Source organism: Orycteropus afer, unplaced genomic scaffold, assembly GCF_000298275.1.
Source record: "Orycteropus afer afer isolate SDZICR_OR568_19922 unplaced genomic scaffold, OryAfe1.0 scaffold00021, whole genome shotgun sequence".
NCBI classification, from domain to species: Eukaryota; Metazoa; Chordata; class Mammalia; order Tubulidentata; family Orycteropodidae; genus Orycteropus; species Orycteropus afer.
In genome coordinates this window covers 19,766,060-19,785,489 of record NW_006921608.1, presented here as the reverse complement: position 1 = coordinate 19,785,489, position 19,430 = coordinate 19,766,060, and the positions used below count along the sequence as shown (strand labels likewise).

At 41.5% G+C, this 19,430-nt stretch overlaps 1 protein-coding gene across 1 annotated transcript in view; it reads left to right on the top strand.

The window, feature by feature from the left end:
• Positions 1-4,932: 4,932 nt before the first annotated feature.
• The window catches only part of ESRP1 (epithelial splicing regulatory protein 1), a 54,421-nt gene continuing 39,923 nt past the window's right edge, over positions 4,933-19,430 (top strand). The window contains exons 1-4 of the mRNA XM_007934864.2: positions 4,933-5,064; positions 5,561-5,689; positions 6,883-6,996; positions 11,251-11,365. Of these exons, the coding sequence (XP_007933055.1) occupies positions 4,933-5,064; positions 5,561-5,689; positions 6,883-6,996; positions 11,251-11,365 (490 nt within the window). The remainder of the gene's footprint in view (positions 5,065-5,560; positions 5,690-6,882; positions 6,997-11,250; positions 11,366-19,430) is intronic.

Genomic DNA, 19,430 nt, shown 5'->3' with positions numbered 1-19,430 from the left:
CTCACCCAAATTCTCCTAATGTTAACATTTTACCACATTTGCTTTATAATTCTCTCTTTAGATATATATTTTCTCAGAACCTTTTGAGAGTAGTTTACAAACACGATGTTTTTTTACTCCTTAATATTTCTGTATTTCCTAAAAGTGAACATTCTTCTGATGAGCAATATCAAATCACAGGATTAGGAAATTAACACTAACAGAATGCTAATATTTAATCTACAAAATTTATTCAAATTTTGCAATTGTCCCACTAATGTCCTGTATACACACACACACACACACATACATGTATGTATACATACTCACTGCCTTCGAGTTGATTTGACTCATAGCTACCCCTCCTTGCGTTTCTGAGGTGGTATCTCTATGGAAGTAGACTGCCTAGTCTTCCTTCCAAGGAGTGGCTGGTGGATTTGAACTGCCAGCCTTCTGGTTAGCAGTCAAATGCCTTATGCTTCAGGCACTACACCACCAGAGCTCCACACACACACACATAAACGAGGGGATACTTCCTGGTTTAAGATCAGAAAAGTTGTGCATCAGGGTTGTACCTGTTCACTATAGTTATTTGATCTGTATGCTGAGAAGCTGGACTATATGAGTAAGAACAGAGCATCAAGCTTAGAGGAAGATTCATTAACAACCTGTGCAATTCAGATAACAAAATCTTGCTTGCTGAAAATGAAGAGGACTTGAAGCACTTACTGATAAAGATCAAAGACTACAGGCTTCCATATGGATTATACCTCAACATAAAAGAAAACAAAAATCCTCACAAATGGACCAATAAGCAGTATCATGATGAACAGGAAAGACTGAAGTTGTCAAGGACTTCATTTCACTTGATCCACAATCAACACCCATGGAAGCAGCAGCCAAGAAATGAAACGACATAATGCACTACAAATCTGCTGCAAAGAACTCTTAACAGTGTTAAAAAGCAAAGATGTCATTTTGAAGACTAAGGTACGCCTAACCCAAGCCATGGTATTTTCAATTGCTTCACATGCATGTCAAGGCTGAAAAATGAATAAAGAAGACTGAAGAAGAACTGATGCCTTTGAATTATGGTATTGTTGAAGAATAGTGAATGTACCTTGGACTGCCAGAAGAACAAATCAGTCTAGGAAGAAGTACAGCCAGAATGCTCCTTAGAAGCAAGGATGCTGAGACTTCATCTCATGTACTTTGAACATGTTACCAGGAGGGACCAGTCTCTGGAAAAGGATATAATACTTGGTATAGTAGAATGTCAGTGAAAAAGAGGAAGACCCCCAATGAGATGGACCGACACAGTGGCCGCAATAGTGGGTTCAAACATAGTAATGATTGTGAGGATGGTGCAGGACTGGGCAGGGTTTCGTTCTGTTGCATAAAGAATCGCTATGATTCGGAAACAACTGGATAGCACCTAACAGCAATAAATAATATAATTTTGTGTGCTTATATGTGTGTGTATATGTGTGTGTATTCCTGATCCAGGATCCATGTTGCATATAGTTGTCATGTTTCTTCATCTTGTTTAATCTGGAACAGTTCTGTCTGTATATTTCATGACTTTGATCTTTTTACGCGTGTAATCCTGTCATTTTGTAGCCTGTCCCTCAATTTTGGTCTTTGCTGCTTTTTAAATAACAGATTCTCACTTGTTTGGGGAGTTTTAGTAGTTTTGAATAAAGCTGTTGGGTGCCCTTGGAGTCATATTTCAACCCATAGTGACCCCATGTGATAGAGTAGAACTGCCCCACGGGGTTTTTAGGCTGCAATCTTTTCTCCATGCCACTCCACTCGACAACAATCTTTATGGAATAGATGGCTAGGTCTTTCTCCCGCAGAGCCACTGGGTGAGTATGAACCCTAATCTTGCAGTTAACAGCAGAGTACTTAACCACTGCACAACTAGGGCTCCTACTGAATGAAGACCATGGGTTGTATAAGCCTCCCTGCTCAAGGCTCCTCTCAGTCAGGTCATACTGATTATTCTTACTATGTTAGAATTATTTATGTATGTAGTACAGACAGTAAAAGATATTTGTATTCAGAACTGCTCATATTATTTTTCCCCAAGAATTTCTGCATCCTACAAGTTTAATTTAACAAATTAGATTTGCCCAAGAATTAGCAGGTCCTCCACGTGTTTGACACTTCAATTACCTATGGACTTGCATTTTCAGAAGCTCAACTTTGCAGCCATGAACTATGCCCTAGGCTCTAAAGACAAAAGAGTTGCAAAGATGGGTGGGTGTTACTCATTAAAATCATTCAGCAAATATTTGTTAAGTGCCTAGTATATGCCAGGCTCTGTTCCAAGCCCTGGGAATACATCAGAGAACAGAGCAAAACAAAAATCCCTGTTGGGGATTCCGGCTGTACAAATTAAAATTTAAATGAAAATTGTCAGAAACCAAGAATCCCACTTCCTTACAAAAGAAGAATAGGAAGAAGACATGTTTCTGTGAAAAGGGGCAGCTTTGAGAATCACGATTCCAATCTGGATAAATGCTCTGGCAAACGCACTTATAAATTCTCGTGTTTTTCCAAATACGCAAATGATTAATCGGAACACCAAAAGCCTGAAAGGACCGGCTGGGCTGGGCTTCATGAGCCGTTCCCAACCACTTTCTCAGCAAGTTGCTCTCCCGGTGTCCAGCCTCTGGGCCGCCGCGCGCTTTCAGGCCCACAGCACCGGGTCCCGCACCCCTGTGGAGCACCACCTCTCTGGCCCAGGCAGAACAGGGCACCTGGGAATCGTGCACCGTGCAAGCCCTGCGGGGAGGTAGCTCCCGGGAGCGACCTCGCCTACTGCAATGCAATCTGGGTGGTTCACCCAGGTCCCTCCCAGGCTCGTTCCACGCCCAGTCCCTGCCCCCGCGGCGCCCGAGGGACCGGGACTGTGGCTCCTAGAAACCCGGGCTGGGCGAGGCTACCGCCGCGAGCCAGCCGAAGGTATTCCTGGAGCCAATTTCTGACTCTGCATCCCACAAAGTTCCGAGAAGAAGCACGCGTCTGCAGAACTCGAGACGCAAACGAAGGTGGTACCCAGTGTCCTCGCGGGCGCTTGCAGCCCTACGAATCTGGGATCGTGGTCCCCGCTTGGCTGGATCTCTGATCTCTCCCAGGAGACTGGGGCTGCTACTAGCGCCGCCGGCGGTCCTGCCTCCGCCCGCTCCCTGTCCTACCCAGAAAGGCGACAGCGGGGCCTGCGACCCTTCTTCCCCCTCAGTAGCCTCCTCCCCGCTGGAAAGCCCAGTCTTCAGCGCTCCCAGACTTGCGTCTGAATTGCTCCATTTGTTCTCCCGGTGATAGGTGTGTGGTTGCTTGATTTCACATCATGAATATGGAGGGCTGGACACCTGGAGCCGAATTAGTAATACCTCAAACGGAATTTTGTTCCCAAGAATAGATGGGTCTGAAACATAAAACCAGAAGAAACTTCACCTCTGGCGCTTTTCCCTCTAAAATACCAACAGGACCCACCACATTGCCACACTTGGTGGCTGGGGAGTGACGATTCGACCAAGCTGGGCTAGAGCTGGGAGGCCATTTGGGAAGTAGTTTAAATCCACACACAAAAGTCAAGGGTGTGAGCAGAGGGCGTGGGAAGAGGGAAACTAAAGGAAAAGCTTGCTGTGGGTTGATTTGGCAAACATTTATTAGGTACGCGAAGCGGATACATTTTATTTAGGGCCCCATGCCGTGGAGGAGGTTCTAGTCTCCAAGGAGCAGCCAAGACTAGACAAGACTCAGCAATTGTCATACATTTGAGGACAAAAAGGGGAGTGGGGTCCACTGTACCTAAATTCTTGACGAGCGTCTCACTCCTACTTTACGCACAATAATTGCGTCTTTGGGCGTGATTTGGTGGCAGGACGTCCAACCCTGGGAGTCAAGCTCTGCAGGGCCCGGGGCTCTTCTCGCGAAAACCTGCAGCGCCGCGGGGGTGGGGAGAGCTCGGGGACTCGCGCCTGGCGAAAGGGAGGGACGGCAGTGCTTTGCCTGCTGTTTGTACTACAAGGTGTGTTGGGCTCGGGAGCGGCTTTTCCGGTGCTGGGCAATAGCCTTCGCCACCTCCCCGCTGCCACTGGCCGGTCCCTCCCACCTTCAGCGGTTCGCTCTCCCGGGTCGCCGCGCCCGGGTCAGCTCCGCGCCCCGGGCCTCACCTCTGGCCTTCTTTCGCCTCCCCGTGCCCGGCCTTTTCGGTGACCCTTCAGAACCTCCGAGTTCATTTCCCCCTAGCCGGCCTTCCTCCGAGACCCCGGCACCCAACACCTGTAGGTTACCTCCAAAAGCGACTACCCTTTTCCTGGCGTCTCCAGTCTGCCCCCCCACTTGGCTCACCCCTCACCCCTTTCCCGTCTGGCCTTAGCTACCCTCTGGGTGGCAACCGCTTCTTCCCCGCCCCTCCAGTCTCTCCTTTCTCCCCACCTCGCCCTCCCCTCTCCATTCATCCAGCCATTGTCTCCCGCCCCCTCCTCCCCCCTCCCTGAGCGGCCTCCTCCCCCATCGCTGCCACGTCGTGGTTTGAAGGAGCCAATGGGCCAGCGCCGCCAGGTGTCTCTTACCTGCACCACGTGGGGGAGGGGGCGGGCAGGTAGAGCCACATCCCAAAACAGAAAAGCTTTCAGCCATTGCGCGCGCCTCCGGGAGGTGCAGCTCTGCTCCTGGCTTTTAGCAAAGACGCACGGGCAATTGAATACAAAAAGGGAAGGCCTCCCCCGCCCTCCTTCCCACCCCCCCTTCCTGCCCTGGGTGTGGAGCAGGGGCCAGGTGTGGGCTTGGGTGGTTGGTTACCGCCTTTTGCACCGGCGGCGGCGAGGAGGGGGGGTGGGCGCGCTTTCTTTTCTCTTGGAAGAGGGTTTAGCACAGGTTTTCGCTTCCACCCCACCTCACCGCCTCCGACCCCCCTTCTCCCCCTCCCCACCTATCATCATGACGGCGTCTCCGGATTACTTGGTGGTGCTTTTTGGGATCACTGCTGGGGCCACCGGGGCCAAGTTGGGCTCGGATGAGAAGGAGCTGATCCTGCTGGTATGGAAAGTGGTGGATCTGACCAACAAGAAGGTATTTCTCCACGTTTTTGTCCAAATGCAAGGCGTGGGGCTAGAAGTTTGTTGTAGAAGTTTGGGGGAGGAGGCGTCGGTAAACAAGTGCTAGTTCGCTCACTTTGGGGAGGCTAAACCGGAGGCCTAGGGATTGCGGAGTAAAACCAAACTTGTTGGCCGAGCGCCTCGGAGCCATTTCGGTCTTCCGAAGTCTGACTCAGGTGGAGGCCAGCGGCCAAGCCAGATTCTCAGCCCGTCCGGCGGACGCCAAGCGGAGCCGAGACGGAGTCCCTGGGGCCCCGGCGTCCACTTCGGGGGCCTATCCGACTTGATCCGGGTGGGGGTGGGGGTGGGGCGGGGGCACGGGCCGAGGCGCGCCGACTAGTGAGCTTTGATTTTGCTCCTCGACCCTAAGAGAGGCGCGGGCCGGCTCAGCAAGGGAACGAGAGGACGGTGGAGAGAGAGCCGCCCGAATTGATGGCGGGGGAAACTGACTCCTACTTGTCTCCCTGGAGGTCGGACAGTTGCATGAAGTACTAGTTAGACCGGATCAGTTGGAACTGACGGAGGATTGTAAAGAAGAAACTAAGATCGACGTCGAAAGCCTGTCCTCCGCGCCGCAGCTGGACCAAGCCCTCCGACAGGTGACAGCCCTGGGCCACGCCGCCCACTCGCATCCACGCAGCGCCGGCGCCTTCCCCACCCTGCCCTACCCCACCTGGCCCGATGCCGTCTCGGGGTGTCCACGCGCACCTCCCGGAGCGGGGTGGCGGGAACCTTACCTCAAGGACTGCGGAGACCGAGCCAGGAGGCCCAGGTGGTCGCTGCTTCTCTTCTCCCAGCCCTCAGGGGCTTAGGTCGAAACTCGATAGCTTTCGGGTTCTTTATTGAGTCGTTCCTGGAACCATAGAGTCAGATGGGTTTTACTAATTAGGTTTCCGTAATGAAGGACACGAGAGGAGTGTGAATCGGAACGCCCCCATATCCTGGCCTACACTTGAGACGCGCCTGCCAGTCTTCTCCTGGGGTTTTGGGTCTGCGGCTCAGCGTTGGGGCAGGGGGCGCTGTGGTGTAGACGTGCGGGCGGGCCTCGCAGCCACTGCTTGGACGGAACTGCAAGGTGTTTGCCTGCTGTCTGGGGTTCAGACTTACGCTCTCCTAAAGTTCCTATTCCTTCTTTAGCTGCCTTGGTCTCAGCGCTGGGGGAAGGTTTGCAGGTCCGAACACGTAGGGCTGTTCCTTGGGTCACCGTGGGAGTGGTGGAATGCCATTATTGAAATTGAGGTGACCTAAAACCCGGATTCTCCGGCGTGCTTACTGGGACCGGTCAGGGACACAGCGTGGGCGCTAAACACCTGTGAGGAGAGAATCCTCCGCGCTCTCTTGGCCCCAGCTCTATCTAGAACACAGATTGGTAATTCTGAAAGTTATCCTTCCGGGAAACGTGTTACCAGACTTTGCAGAGGTCTTTATGGCCGTTATCCACATTTGTTTATCAGAAACTAACATCCTTCTTAAGCCTGGTACATCCAGGCCTTAAAAACGTAACACCAGGGAATGATGTAATCTGAAGGCAACCTGCTGATGAAACGAGATCTCTGTGACTTAAAAGTCTTGAATAGGTTTATCTGAAAAATAGGAGGAGGGCACGGAAGGGAGAATATGTTTACTAGCTTCTCCTGGTTGTAAACCGAGAGTTGGTTAGAAAGCTTCCTGATCTAAAGAAGGCACGCAAACAGTTGGCAATCTTATTCTGGTTAGCACCAATTGGGGTAACTTTACAGTGTTTGTATATCCCTACATCAATTTCATCCCTCTGTGTGTCTTGTTCTTACAGTTTAACCAGTCAGTGAGCAATGAACTGAATATTGGGGTAGGGACTTCCTTCTGTCTCTGTACTGATGGGCAGCTTCATATCAGGCAAATCCTGCATCCTGAGGCTTCCAAGAAGGTAAGAGGGCTGTCTTATTGAAAAGAGACCTTTGGGGTGACGCAGGCTCTTTTTTTTTTTTTTTTTTGGTGGTTTATCCAAGTTTACTTCAAAAAGATGCAGTACGCTTTCTTAGAGATGTTCAAGATGGTAGTAATTTTATAGATACTCTTTGGTGACTAATAAAATGGAGTTTCTCTTTTTAAGTCAAATTTTTGAGATGCTTAATATTCTCCCTTTTTCAAATATGGGGTCTGACTTTTGGATATTTATAATAGCTACAAGTGGAGAGGACAGAGATACACTATAATCTCATTTGTGTTGGAAATGTTTTATCCTAGAAGGAAGGAGGGAAAAAAAATCAAACATTTTTGTTGTAATTCTAGTAATTTCATTGAAAAGCTTTGTGCAGCCTGAGGTAAGATTTAACTGGATGTCTAGTGAAACATAGGACACTGCTCTTTGTATGACTTTAAATAAATGTTTAAAACTGAGTCTTGTTTCAAAATAATAGTCAGCTCTGTCCTTTTACCTTTGGTAGTTCTTCTGATATGGAAAAAATTAAGGAGTGAGAAAATAACATTATTACTGTAGTTCTCGGAGCTCTGGTAGCATAGTGCCTAAAGCACTTGACTGCTAACCAGAAGGCTGGCGGTTCATACCCACCAGCCACTCCTCGGAAGGCAGATGGGGCAATCTACTTCCGTAGTGATACTGCCTCGGAAACCCAAGGAGGGGTCTCTATGAGTCCGACTCGAGGGCACATAACAACAACAACTGTAGCTCTAACGTGATTTTTCTTCCTGGTGAGAACGCGGAGGGACTTGGGGAAGATAGGAGAACAGAGGTGGCAAATTCAGTGTAGCCAATTATGGCTAATGTGTAGTTCTTCTCAATTTAAATTAATTTGAGCTGTAACTTTTTATTATGATAACCAGGTAGTGAGCTTGAAAAATGGACGTAAATTATTTTTATGTAATTGTATGAGGCAAGTCTTGGAAGGAATGGCTTAGAGGGGCTTAGACGGTGGATGGCACAGGTGACTAGACTGTGCGGCTTTTCTTTATGCGCAAGGAGGAAAATGAGATAAATGTATATTAAAAGAAAAGTTTGAAGAAGTAACTCAAGTTGTCTGTGTCTTGAGAGCTGACAAAATCACTCCTTTTACAGCAGACTCAGTAATTGTTTGGAAGAAGGAAGATTTTAAAAAATTAAATGTTACAATACTTCCTATGCTCTTCATCTCCAAAATATGTGTATAAGTGTGTATATATACAATTTTTTCCCCTCAGATTCACATGGGGAAGGACAAGATGTAATTCTTCCTTTCCCTTTTGGGCAGGAGGAAATGGTTTTTCTTATTTCTGATGAACTGCTTTGGATGTGCAAAATGTTGCGGAATGAAAATTGAAATATTTTCCTGAGCCACTTCTGTTACAATTTTTGATTAAACACAAGAAATTTAAAACAATTAAATGTCATAAAGAAAGTAATTCCGTCTAGTCACCAAAGTAAAGTAGGGAACTGATAAAAGGAAATAATCCTGCCATGTGAAAAAAAAAATTAATTATTTTTATTTTAATATCAACATATTTGGATATATTCTTCCAGGTATTTGTAGAAGAAAGTGACTTTTATGGAAAGTTCATAGTACATAGACTTTTGTTTTAATATGAACATCTGTATAAATACTAGTAAAATATTCAGTACAGGCAGTCCCTGGGTTATCAACGAAATCCATTCTTAAGTGTGTGTTTAATTCACATTTGTAGGTAAGTTGGAACAGGTGGATACAGTTCTTAGTTAGCCTTACTTAAGTGCAAGAAAAGGCTAAACACCTTTTCAGTGATTTTTAGCTGCATGTGCAGCAAGTGAAGGTGATTATGATGAATTTGTTCACTGTCAAAGTGAAGGCAAATTTATTTTACATTAAAGAACAAGCTAACATGCATAACTCTGGGACTGCCTGTAAATGTGTATAGCTGTTTAGCCCAATCCTATATTGTTAGACATCTGAGTTATCCTGTCATTACAAACAACTTTTAAGAGAGCTTTCTTTCTTTTTAATTGCTATTTATTTATTTTTGCAGTGTTTCCTCCCCTCCCTTCCTAACCCCTGGTAAACCAACAAAGTTTCCTTTCATGCATAAACCTTTCCTTGACTTTTTACAATAATGAACTAATGCAATATTTGTCCTTCTGTGATTAACATAATGTTTTCCAAGTTCATTCACATTCTGCGGTGTTTTGCAGATTCTGCATTATTCTTTAGTGTTGCATAATATTCTATTGTGTGCATGTACCATAGTTCGGTTATCCATTCTTCTGCTGATGGGTACCTAGGTTGTTTCCATCTTTTTGCTATTGTAAATAGTGCTGTGATGAACATGGGTGTGCATGTATCTGTTCTTGTCTGCTCTCACTTCTTTAGGATATATACCTAGTAATGGGATTGCTGAATCAAATGGTATTTCGAATCCCAGCTTTTTACATACTGCTTTCCACAGTGTTTGTATCATTTGACAGTCCCACCAGCAGTGTGAGAATACCATCTCTCCACATCCTTGCCAGCATTTGTTATTTTCTGTCTTGTTGAACTTTGCTATTAGCGCTGGGGCAAGATGGTATCTCGTTTTGAGTTGCATCTCTCTAATGGTAATGATCATGAACATTGCTTCATGTGTTTGTTGGCTGCCTGAATATCCTCTTTGGTGAAGTGTTTATTTATGTCTTCTGCTCATTTTTTAATTGGATTGTTTGTCTTTTTGTTGTTGAAGTGTTGGAGTTTTCTATAAATTCTAGAGATAAGTCCCTTGTCAGATATGCAGTTGTCAAATATTTTTTTCCTAATCCGTAGGTTCTCTTTCTACTCTTTGGGAGAAGCCTTTGGAAGCATATAAAAATATAATTTTTAGAAGATTCCATTTATCTAGTTTATCTTCTGCTGCTTGTGTGTTTTGGGTTTTGCTTGACAGTCTATTTATGCCATGTATTAAAAAAAACCAAACACACTGCCATGGAGTTGGATCAGACTGATAGTGATGCCATGTGTTAGGGCCCCTATAATTGCTCCTGTTTTTTCCTTGAGGAACTTTATAGTTTTAGGTTTCACTTTTAAGTCTTTGTTCCATCTGGAGTTAGTTTTTGTGTATGGTGTGAGGTATGGATCTTGTTTCATTTTTTGCAAATGGATATCCAGTTTTGCCAGCACCATTTGTTAAAGAGACCATCTTTTCACCATTAAGTGAGCATTCTTGTAGGTAGTCTTAAGGATCTTCTTTTGAAGGATGTGGCCATGATGCAGTAATACTAATTTCAAATATCGCACAAGCAAGTCATGTCTAACAGAATCCAGTGGAGGGAATATAGATAGAAGAATATTTTAAACATAAATATTATGGGTCATATGTATTAAAAAATCTTTATTTCCTGGATTTTCTAAAGTGTACAAATGTGTAAAAATTCCCATTAAATAAACCCAAAGTATTTAGAAATTCTAAAAAAAATCTAAATTCAGTTTTTAAAAAACGTGTCCTTAACAGTTCATTGAGATGTTATTTCCCCCCAGGAAAACAATAAAATAATGGTGTGATATTTATTAGCCCAGACAGTTTAGTTAGCTGTGTTTAATAACCTCAGAGTATGCTGGTAGCTCAGAACCACAAGTAACCTTTCTACTTTGCCTTTGGGATTTGTAATACATTTTTTTTTTTAATTCTAATTTGAGTGTTTGGGTACAGCCAGAGTAATGGTTGGGAGAACTGATAGGAGACTATACTTTGCACAAAAATAATCTTTTTCAAGTAATCAGAAATGTATTAATCTAATTATCCATGAAAAAAACTTATTGTCATAAACTCAATAGTTAGAACTACTGTTTTACTATTAAGTATGAAAACTGAGAGGGCTGAGATTGCTGCCTAAATAGAATTTTTAGATCATGTCAGCATGATCTAAAATGATCATGGCTGACAGAGATTATAATATTATTATCCACAAAATAGAAAGCACAACAGCCTGAGTGTATTACAGCTTTGAGATATTTTGAATGGAAAGCATAATGGAGCACAAACATTGTAATGCATTACTCTAAAATAAGGTAACTTTTTTTTTTTTTTTTTTTTTTCCATGAGATGTATATAGGATTGAATATGGTTAATAGGGACAGGCCAAGCTATTTAAAAATTCACTTTTACATTTAATTCTTAGGTTCCTACTTATTAGGGAAACATTGAACCAAATTTTCTTAATGGTATCTCCCTTGTTCTTCCTCAGAATGTATTATTACCTGAATGCTTCTATTCCTTTTTTGATCTTCGAAAAGAATTCAAGAAGTGTTGCCCTGGTTCACCTGATATTGACAAACTGGATGTTGCAGCAATGACAGAGTGTATCCTTTTAATGATTATTCAAGAATCATTTGAAAAGGTAGCTCCAGGAAGAAAAAGGGTAATTCAAGAAAATTAAAAAAAAAAAAAAAGAAGAAGAAGGTGGGGACCAGGTTTGCTGGTCCAATGGAGCCTGGTGTAACCACTGAGACTATGGCCCCTAGCTGCCCTTCAGGTCTGGAATTGAACCCACAACTGTGGTTTCCAGCCAAACAAAGTACAGGCATGTGAGTTAAACATTTACCTCAAGTAGACACACGCCCTGGAGAGAACAATCATGGGAGAAGGAAGGGCTGCTTATGCACAGGGAGATAGCTCAGGGTGCAGAAGAGTATGAAGGGATGGACACTGGGAGGAGGTAACTATGGGGAGGAAGTGGGAGGGGAGCTGCTGCATTGTAAATTTTGGTCTATGACATGAGACAAAGTATATGTGAACTGCTGTATGAAAAGTGAATTTACTCTGTAAATCTTCACCCAAATCCTAATAAAAAAAAAAAAGAGTAAACATAGAATTAAAAAAAAAAAAAAGAAAAGAAAATTTAAAATACTTTCTTACTTTATCAGCCTGTCCAAAATAATTTGTCTAGTGTGCTAGGAAGAATTAAGGTATGATAGGCCTATTTCAAAAGAATTATAATTTAGTGACTTTAAACAGTGATTTTTAATTGAACGAATTTAGAGTTGGATGTTTGTGGGGTGAACACATCTTAAATAGTATTAGATGTTTTTGTGGCAATGAATTGGACAAGAATTTGAAGACTTCACTTTTTTTGATGTAGATCCAAGGCCACTTGTTCTTGATTACCTTGGTTTTAGGGTTTATTCTGACTTCTTTGGAATGGATAAGAATTTTATTTTAAGTAGTGGGTGTATACTCTACAAATCTTTGTTCCCTGGCACTCCTTTTAACCTCCCCTGCATTTTTTAAATGCATATGAGACCATGATGATTACAGTAAACCATCTTTGGAGATGATCAAATGGGTCAAGTTTTCTCCCCCAAATTCTGTAATTACTAATATAGTATATTTGGTGCATTACATATTCTAAAAGTAAATTTTATAATCACAAATCTTGTTTTTGTGCCATGAATGATCCATTGTCTTGCATACACAAAGTCTTTAAAGTGCTAAGTAATAAGCAGTCATGTGTAAATGTATTGGATGAGTAATGGAAAGGTCATGCGGTTTGCAGAAGCCACCATGGGAATCATGATGAAGAATCTAAAATACTTTCAAAAGTAGCTCTGTTGGCTTAGTGCCTAAGGCATTTGACTGCTTACCCGAAGTTTGGCAATTAAACCCACCAGCCACTCCACAGGAGGAAAACTGGGCAATCTGTCTGCTTCCATAAAGATTTACCACCTCGGAAACCCAGTGGGGGTCACTGTGAGTTGGAATCCACTGATGGCAGTGAGTTTGGAGTTTGGTTAAGATCCTTTAAGGAATTTGTGAGTTTTAGGTGTTTACTCTTAAACTTTCTAGTTCAGAAACTAAAGCCTGATTTTTGTTTTATTTGGAAAAAAAACTTATTTTTTGATTAGAAAAGCTTATTTGTGTATTTTTCATAACTGATTGTAAGCAAGTCAAGCCCACTTTTGTCTTACTCCTAGAACAGTTAGCTGGAATTTTTGTTTCGTGGTAAACAGTGGTGGTTGGAAGAGGGTGAAATTAACTCAGTCTAAGGGGATTCTTGAAAGAATTTCATGAAAAGGTTGGAAGAGCAGAAAAATTTGGTGTGAGTGCTTAACTTTTGATACAGTGGTACAAAATAGATAATGAAATAATAAAGAAAAATATAGGCATATAGTGTCAAGGTGTCTCTAGGAAGTTTTCTTAAGTTAGAAAAAGGTACTTTTATTACTAAGGAGGTATGTTAAGAATTGTTTATTAACTTTTCTACTTTTATCACCGAAAAAATGATAGGTCAAGATACTAAGAAAAATTTTCACAATTGAAAACAATTTTTCACAATTACATATTAAGTTCTTATATTTTGGTTTCTCAACATGTTGAGAGTACAGGGAAAATTTCCTAACAGTTTAAAAACAAAAAAAAAGTTCATCCATAAGAGCTTCACATATATAAAATTTGGGATTTTTGGTTAACATTTTCAGTATAGTCACCTGGGCTTCTTACATGATTTGTGCTGTATTATATAGTACTTTTTAAAATACAGAGTTGTATTCAGTACTTTAGGTGAATGGGTATGATACTATGCCAATTATTTGTCACTCCTTTAGTTCTAGTTCTGTGACTTTGTGTTAGTTCTTTGTAAGCGCCACGGAGATAAAAAGTGGAAATATTTGACTATAATAAGGAGATGAATTGTGACAAAAGTAAAGTTGGGCTCCATTGTTTAAAGTTTAGAGGATGTGCCTGAAATTGGAGGATCTCATGGCCATTTAGTAATGCATTCACTGAAAAACTAGGGGGTTTTACATCTATTAAAGAATGGCTGCTTAGAGTCTGATTTCTTGGGACTTACACTGGAAAGAGTCTAAGATTTGCAGCTTTATTAGCAATCACATTATGCAAGTAGACTTTAATCTTAAATGTTTTGATTAATTTTTCTTGCATGTTTCTTTCCCATATAATAGATAAGTAGTTACTTTCCTAGTATTGGTTTTTATTTCACACTGCTGCTTTGGTCAATTTTATTACTCCTGCTCAGATTAGGCTGTCAGATCAATTCCTCAAGTGAAGAGCAATCGTATCAGATTTTAATATCAACTTTCCTCATGTATGCAATGTATTTCTACAGTGGCTGACCAGAAGAGTATTTCTATTCTTTCAGACCACTGAACAATTTCCTTTCTAATGTTGAGATGACAATTTTAATTTGAAATCAGGAGGGTCATTAGGCATCCTTGGTTTTGCCTAGTTGGTGGGGTGTTGCTGCTTCTGAGAATCGCCTGCCCCGGCTGGATAAACCTGTTGGTGGTGTGGAGAGGGAGTCTCCTACCAAACCTTGAAGAGGAGCAAGTGAGAGAATATGCAGGTTGCCTTGCTTAATTTTTCTTACTCTGAAATACCTGTATCGTTTTCATTTTTAAAATGAAGGTATTCACTGGGAGGGGGATCTGTATAGGAGATAATGAATGGAGTGGGAGAACAATGTGGAACAAAACTCAAAATCATTATAAAAGGGGGGGGGGAGTACCAGGTTTGCTGGTCTGATAGAGCCTGTTGGAACCACTGAGACTATGCCCCTAGCTGCCCTTCAGGTCTGGAATTGAACCTACTTCTGTGGCTTCCAGCCAAACAAAAGACAGGCATAGGAGCTGAACATTTATATTAGGTAGATACACGCCTTGGAGAGAACAATCATGGGAGAGTAGAAGGGCTGTGTATGCACAGGGAGACAGCTCAGGGGGCAGGAGTGCATGGAGGGAAGGACACAGGGAAGAGGTAGCTATGGGGAGGAAGTGGGAGGGGAGCTGTTGCATTGTGGGAAATTGAAGTCAATAGAGTGTGTGTGAGCTGCTGTATGGAAAGTGAAATTGCTCTGTAAATTATCACCCAAATACCAATTAAAATTCAAAGAGAAAAAAAAAGGTAATTAGAAATCCTTACCACTGTAACTGAATGTAAACTATTTTGGGGCAAATCTTAGCTTTTTTGAAGATATTATTGGTTAAGTCAACTTAAGTAGGGTGGGTCCTAATCCCTTCTCAGTGGTGTTTTGTAAAAAGGGAGAACAGACACAGACTCACATACTTGAATATGCATCTGCAAAAAACAGAGGAAACCTAAGGATTGCCGACAGTCACTAGAAGCTGGGAGAGATGTACAGTTGTTCTCAGAACCCTCCAAAGAAATCAACGTGGCCAGTACACTGATAGGCACTTCCAGCCTCGAGAACCACGAGACAGTACATTTCTATTCTTTATAGCCACCCATTTTATGGTAGCCCTAGGAAACTAAGATCGTAAAATACTTGTTACTTTCTTGGAATTAATTAATTTTTTAAAAAATGAAGGTATTGTGGGCATATGGGATTGTTAGGAACTTCAGTGACGTCACAGCATTCTAAGAATATTGGGAATATGGTTTAACTTTACATATAAATAATTTTTATCTCTGAGTTTTATGTTGATCATATCTTTTTAATAAAGGAAAGTAATAAGGACTTAAAACTTATTATGTAGAACTTGAATAATATGCAGTATTTGCAGCTGTTTATGGACCATTGAAGCCAATGAGAATGTTGTCATTTAGTAATGGAACCTGCAGAGACACACAATGTGGGTCTGAGTGGGCTGCGACTCAGCGGCTCTGCTTTTCTGGGACTTTCTTGCTTTCTCCAAACCTCACTTTTATCTCAGGTATTCCCAAATGAAAGCTTTGTAAACCATCAGGTACTATGTAAATAAAAAGTGTGACCACTTTGATAAAAGAAAAAGGGTTTAGGAATTTCTTGAATGTAGGTCTGGTTCTCATTTTAGCCACTTATTTCCTTCCCTCTTTTGGTTTTTATATTGGTTCTAAAACAATTTGGGATTGGGCCTCTCTGAGTTATTCCCGTTGCAGTTTTGATGCTTACTTTTGAATTGTGCAGTGAATTGTGCAGTCCTAGCTGCAGTGAAGACCTAATTTAGCAGGTGAACTATGGGTGGTGGTTAGTAAACTTATTGCTTAACCTGGTGAGATGGTGAAAGTTTGATGGTGATAGGGATTATAGCTTCAGTAAATTTATTTATTTTGGTATCATTTTTAGATTCTTTTGGGGAAATTAATGCTAGTTATATCATGCTGAAAGGACGTTTTGATTATGGGGCTATTTGTATAAATAATTTTTTCTCATTCATTTTACAGAAAGGGCATTATTAAATACCAACCCTGATTTTTCTCTACACTCTTGGATAGAATTACTCCCATTTGGTTTCGTAACTTTTTTTTCAAGCTTTGTTATTAATGAACTGATTTATTCTTATTAATCAAAACCTCTACTATTATGTTTATTTCACTTTGCCAAGCTTTTACTAAGGACTTAATAAAGTATGGCCTTGTTTGGAGAGCTGTCGAAGAAAGGTGGAGAGCAGGGGGAGATTTTCAATTGAGTACTTAAAAGTACAGCTTACTAAGGGGAGGTATCACCCCATTTTGTAGCTGGGGAGACTGAGGTTTAGAGGCTCTGTCTTTAGTTAAATGCTCCAGCATTTGAGCCCAAGTCCATATCCTGGGAAAATTTTGCTTTTTATAGGTGGTATTATTGTCTAGAATGTACAAAGATCATTTGAGGGTGGGGTTGTCTTTTTAAATCCTTTCTTTTAAGTTTATACCATCCCATGTTTCCTGAGTACACACTGACTAAACCATTCAGCTTTAAAAGGAAGTCAATTTTGGGTTGTAAAATTCCTAGTTGGGTCGGGTATATGCAGTTTGACATGATTAACAGAGGCTGGTTCATTAATGCAGCCTTTCGTTATCAGGGTAAGAAGAAAATCACTAAACCAGGCCTGCATCCCCAACCAAGGATTAATGGTTAGTAATGGTGTGTGCGTGTGTTTTAATGAGCAGAGTTTAACAAACTGAAGATAGAAGCTTTAATATCATAGTAGGATATACTGGGGTCAGAGCCAATTTTTATTGCACCTCTCAGGTTCAGTTTCCCCATCTTACAATGGATATGACTATTGGAAGGGATAATAAAATAGAAAGCCTGGCCTGCTACACATCCTCCAACATGATGACAATCCTGCTTACCTCACCAGGTTTTTGGTTGTCACAAATGAGAAAAGACAGCTGCCAAAGGACATTGAAAAAGGACTTCCTTGTTGATTTACGATCTTAGTTAAACTCTTACAGTAATTTCAGTCTCATGTGAGACTGGATGTAGACCTCTCAAAGTATAAGCTACATGTTAGTATTTGTGAATTTTGAGGTTAATTTGATGTCTCTATTTGTAAATGTAGTTCCTAGCTCTGTACTTAACTGACCATTTTTTCTGATTAGTTGAACTGTACCTTTGAATCCCACAAACCTTCATTGCCCTGCTTAAAAAGTGGAGGGAAGCGCTGAATCCTCCTTGGTACTTTTCTGTGTATGAAATGGACTTTAAATATCACCAGGTGCACAGTTAAGCTGGGTTAGTAGTTGAACTTGTTGGCTGGAGCAGGGATGGAATTATCTTTGGCATCTCGTCAGCATGATGTGAGCCAAATCAGCAGATTCTCGGGCTTGTGGTCTATAATAAGTTAAATGATTAGAAATAGTATATACTCTGCCAGCACTCAGCAGAAGTGAGTTAATTGTATGTGTTTTACATTCAATATAAAATAATTTAATTTTAAAATGTAAATTTGGGAATTTTGGGGGGAGTTTTGTTTTTTAGAAGGTTACAGAGGACTTGTTATCACGAGATCTCCCTTTCCCAATTGGCTTATTCCATTTAAATGTCTTTTTCTAAAGCAAAATTCTCTCTTCTGTTGTGTTACCCTCTACCTAAATATTACTTCGAGGGTGTAAATAACTTTGTTATTTGTTCAGTTTTGTTAGAAATACTTTTAACAGGGTCCTTCATCACATTAATATCTGCTGAAGTAAGATTTGTTAGGTATTGACGTCATTTTTTCTCTTGGAAAGAGTAAGTTTCTGAGGAATATAGTTAAATCTATGGCTTTAGATTCTTTTCCTAGCATTTTATTACCAGTATAAAGAATTTTTTTGTTGCCTTGGCTCCTAGTTACAATCTTTTACAGTGCCATTCTTGATTTGCTTCTTTCAAACATGTTCTATATATTAATAGATAAAGGAGTTCTGGTGGTATAGTGGTTAAGGCACTTAGTTGTTAACTAAAAGGTCGGTGATTTGAACCCACCTACCAGACACTCCGTGGAAGAAAGATGAGGCAGTTGCTTTTGTAAAGATTTAGTGTTGGAAACCCAGTGGGCTTGCTGTGAGTTGGAATTGACTCGATGACAGTGAGATTGGTTCGGTTTTATACATAAATATTGTATCCAAGCTCCAAGTTCACTGCCATCGAGTCATATCCAACTCACAGTGACCCCTCCTTGGGTTTCCGAGGCAGTATCTCTACGCAAGTAGCTTGCCCAACCTTCCTTCCAAAGAGTGGCTGGTGGGTTTGAACCAACAGCCTTCTGGTTAGCAGTCAAAATGCCTTAAGCGCTACGTCACCAGAGCTCCCAAATAATGTATAGAATCTATTTTTTTAATCTTGCAATTCATTTAAGGTAATTTGTTACTCTTTCCCCTTCTTCACATAATTATAGAATCCTTAGTTCTTAACTGAAGCAGTAATTCCAGTTTTCCTTAATCTGTTTGCGACTTATTTGTTCATCAGCATAGCCAGTACATGTGATTGTGCTATACTGTAAGTAAAAGCATAAGCAACAGGGAGTAAAAAGGTTATCTTCTGAGGGGTTTGTGGCAAGAAAAAAAGACTTGAGTTAGAATTTTTAATTGAAATGCAATTACCATGTAGTTTAACCTTATTCCATACTCAATACATTTGTATTTTATGTGTGTGATCGATTCTCTTAAGTCGAAATTAAAACCTTAGTTAAGAAATGTTATTTACAATTGAAAATGAAGTGTTCTATAACCAATTATGTCATATTTTCAGGCAGTTGGGAGAGTTATTTTTGAGTATATAAGCTAATATTGATGAACTTTCTGCCTCATTCTAAATTCTACCTTCTGCTCATGTAAGTGTGAGCTAAATCCTCAAATCTGTCTCACAAAATGTAGCACTAAGGAAAGTGTTGCTCTTGTTCAGTTATAGTCTTAGACTCTCAGCTTCTCCACGCTCTGTGCTCTATGTAAATGTAGCACTTTACTCAATGGTAGCCTGCAGTGTTAGTTTTGTTCCCACCATGTCTGGCTTCACCCTTCCTCATTTCCTCATGGCATTTCTCATTGCAAAGCTTGCTGAGCCTGTTTGTTCTGTTGGGGATGCCTCTAGGGCAAAATGAGTAAGTTGCATGACTAGCCATTAATCAGGAAGCATAGACTCATCTTTCCTTCCCTCAAGATCAGGCGTGCACCAAGTAATTCAATATATAATTATAAATTGATAGGGGAAAGAATTGGTTCTAAAACTTT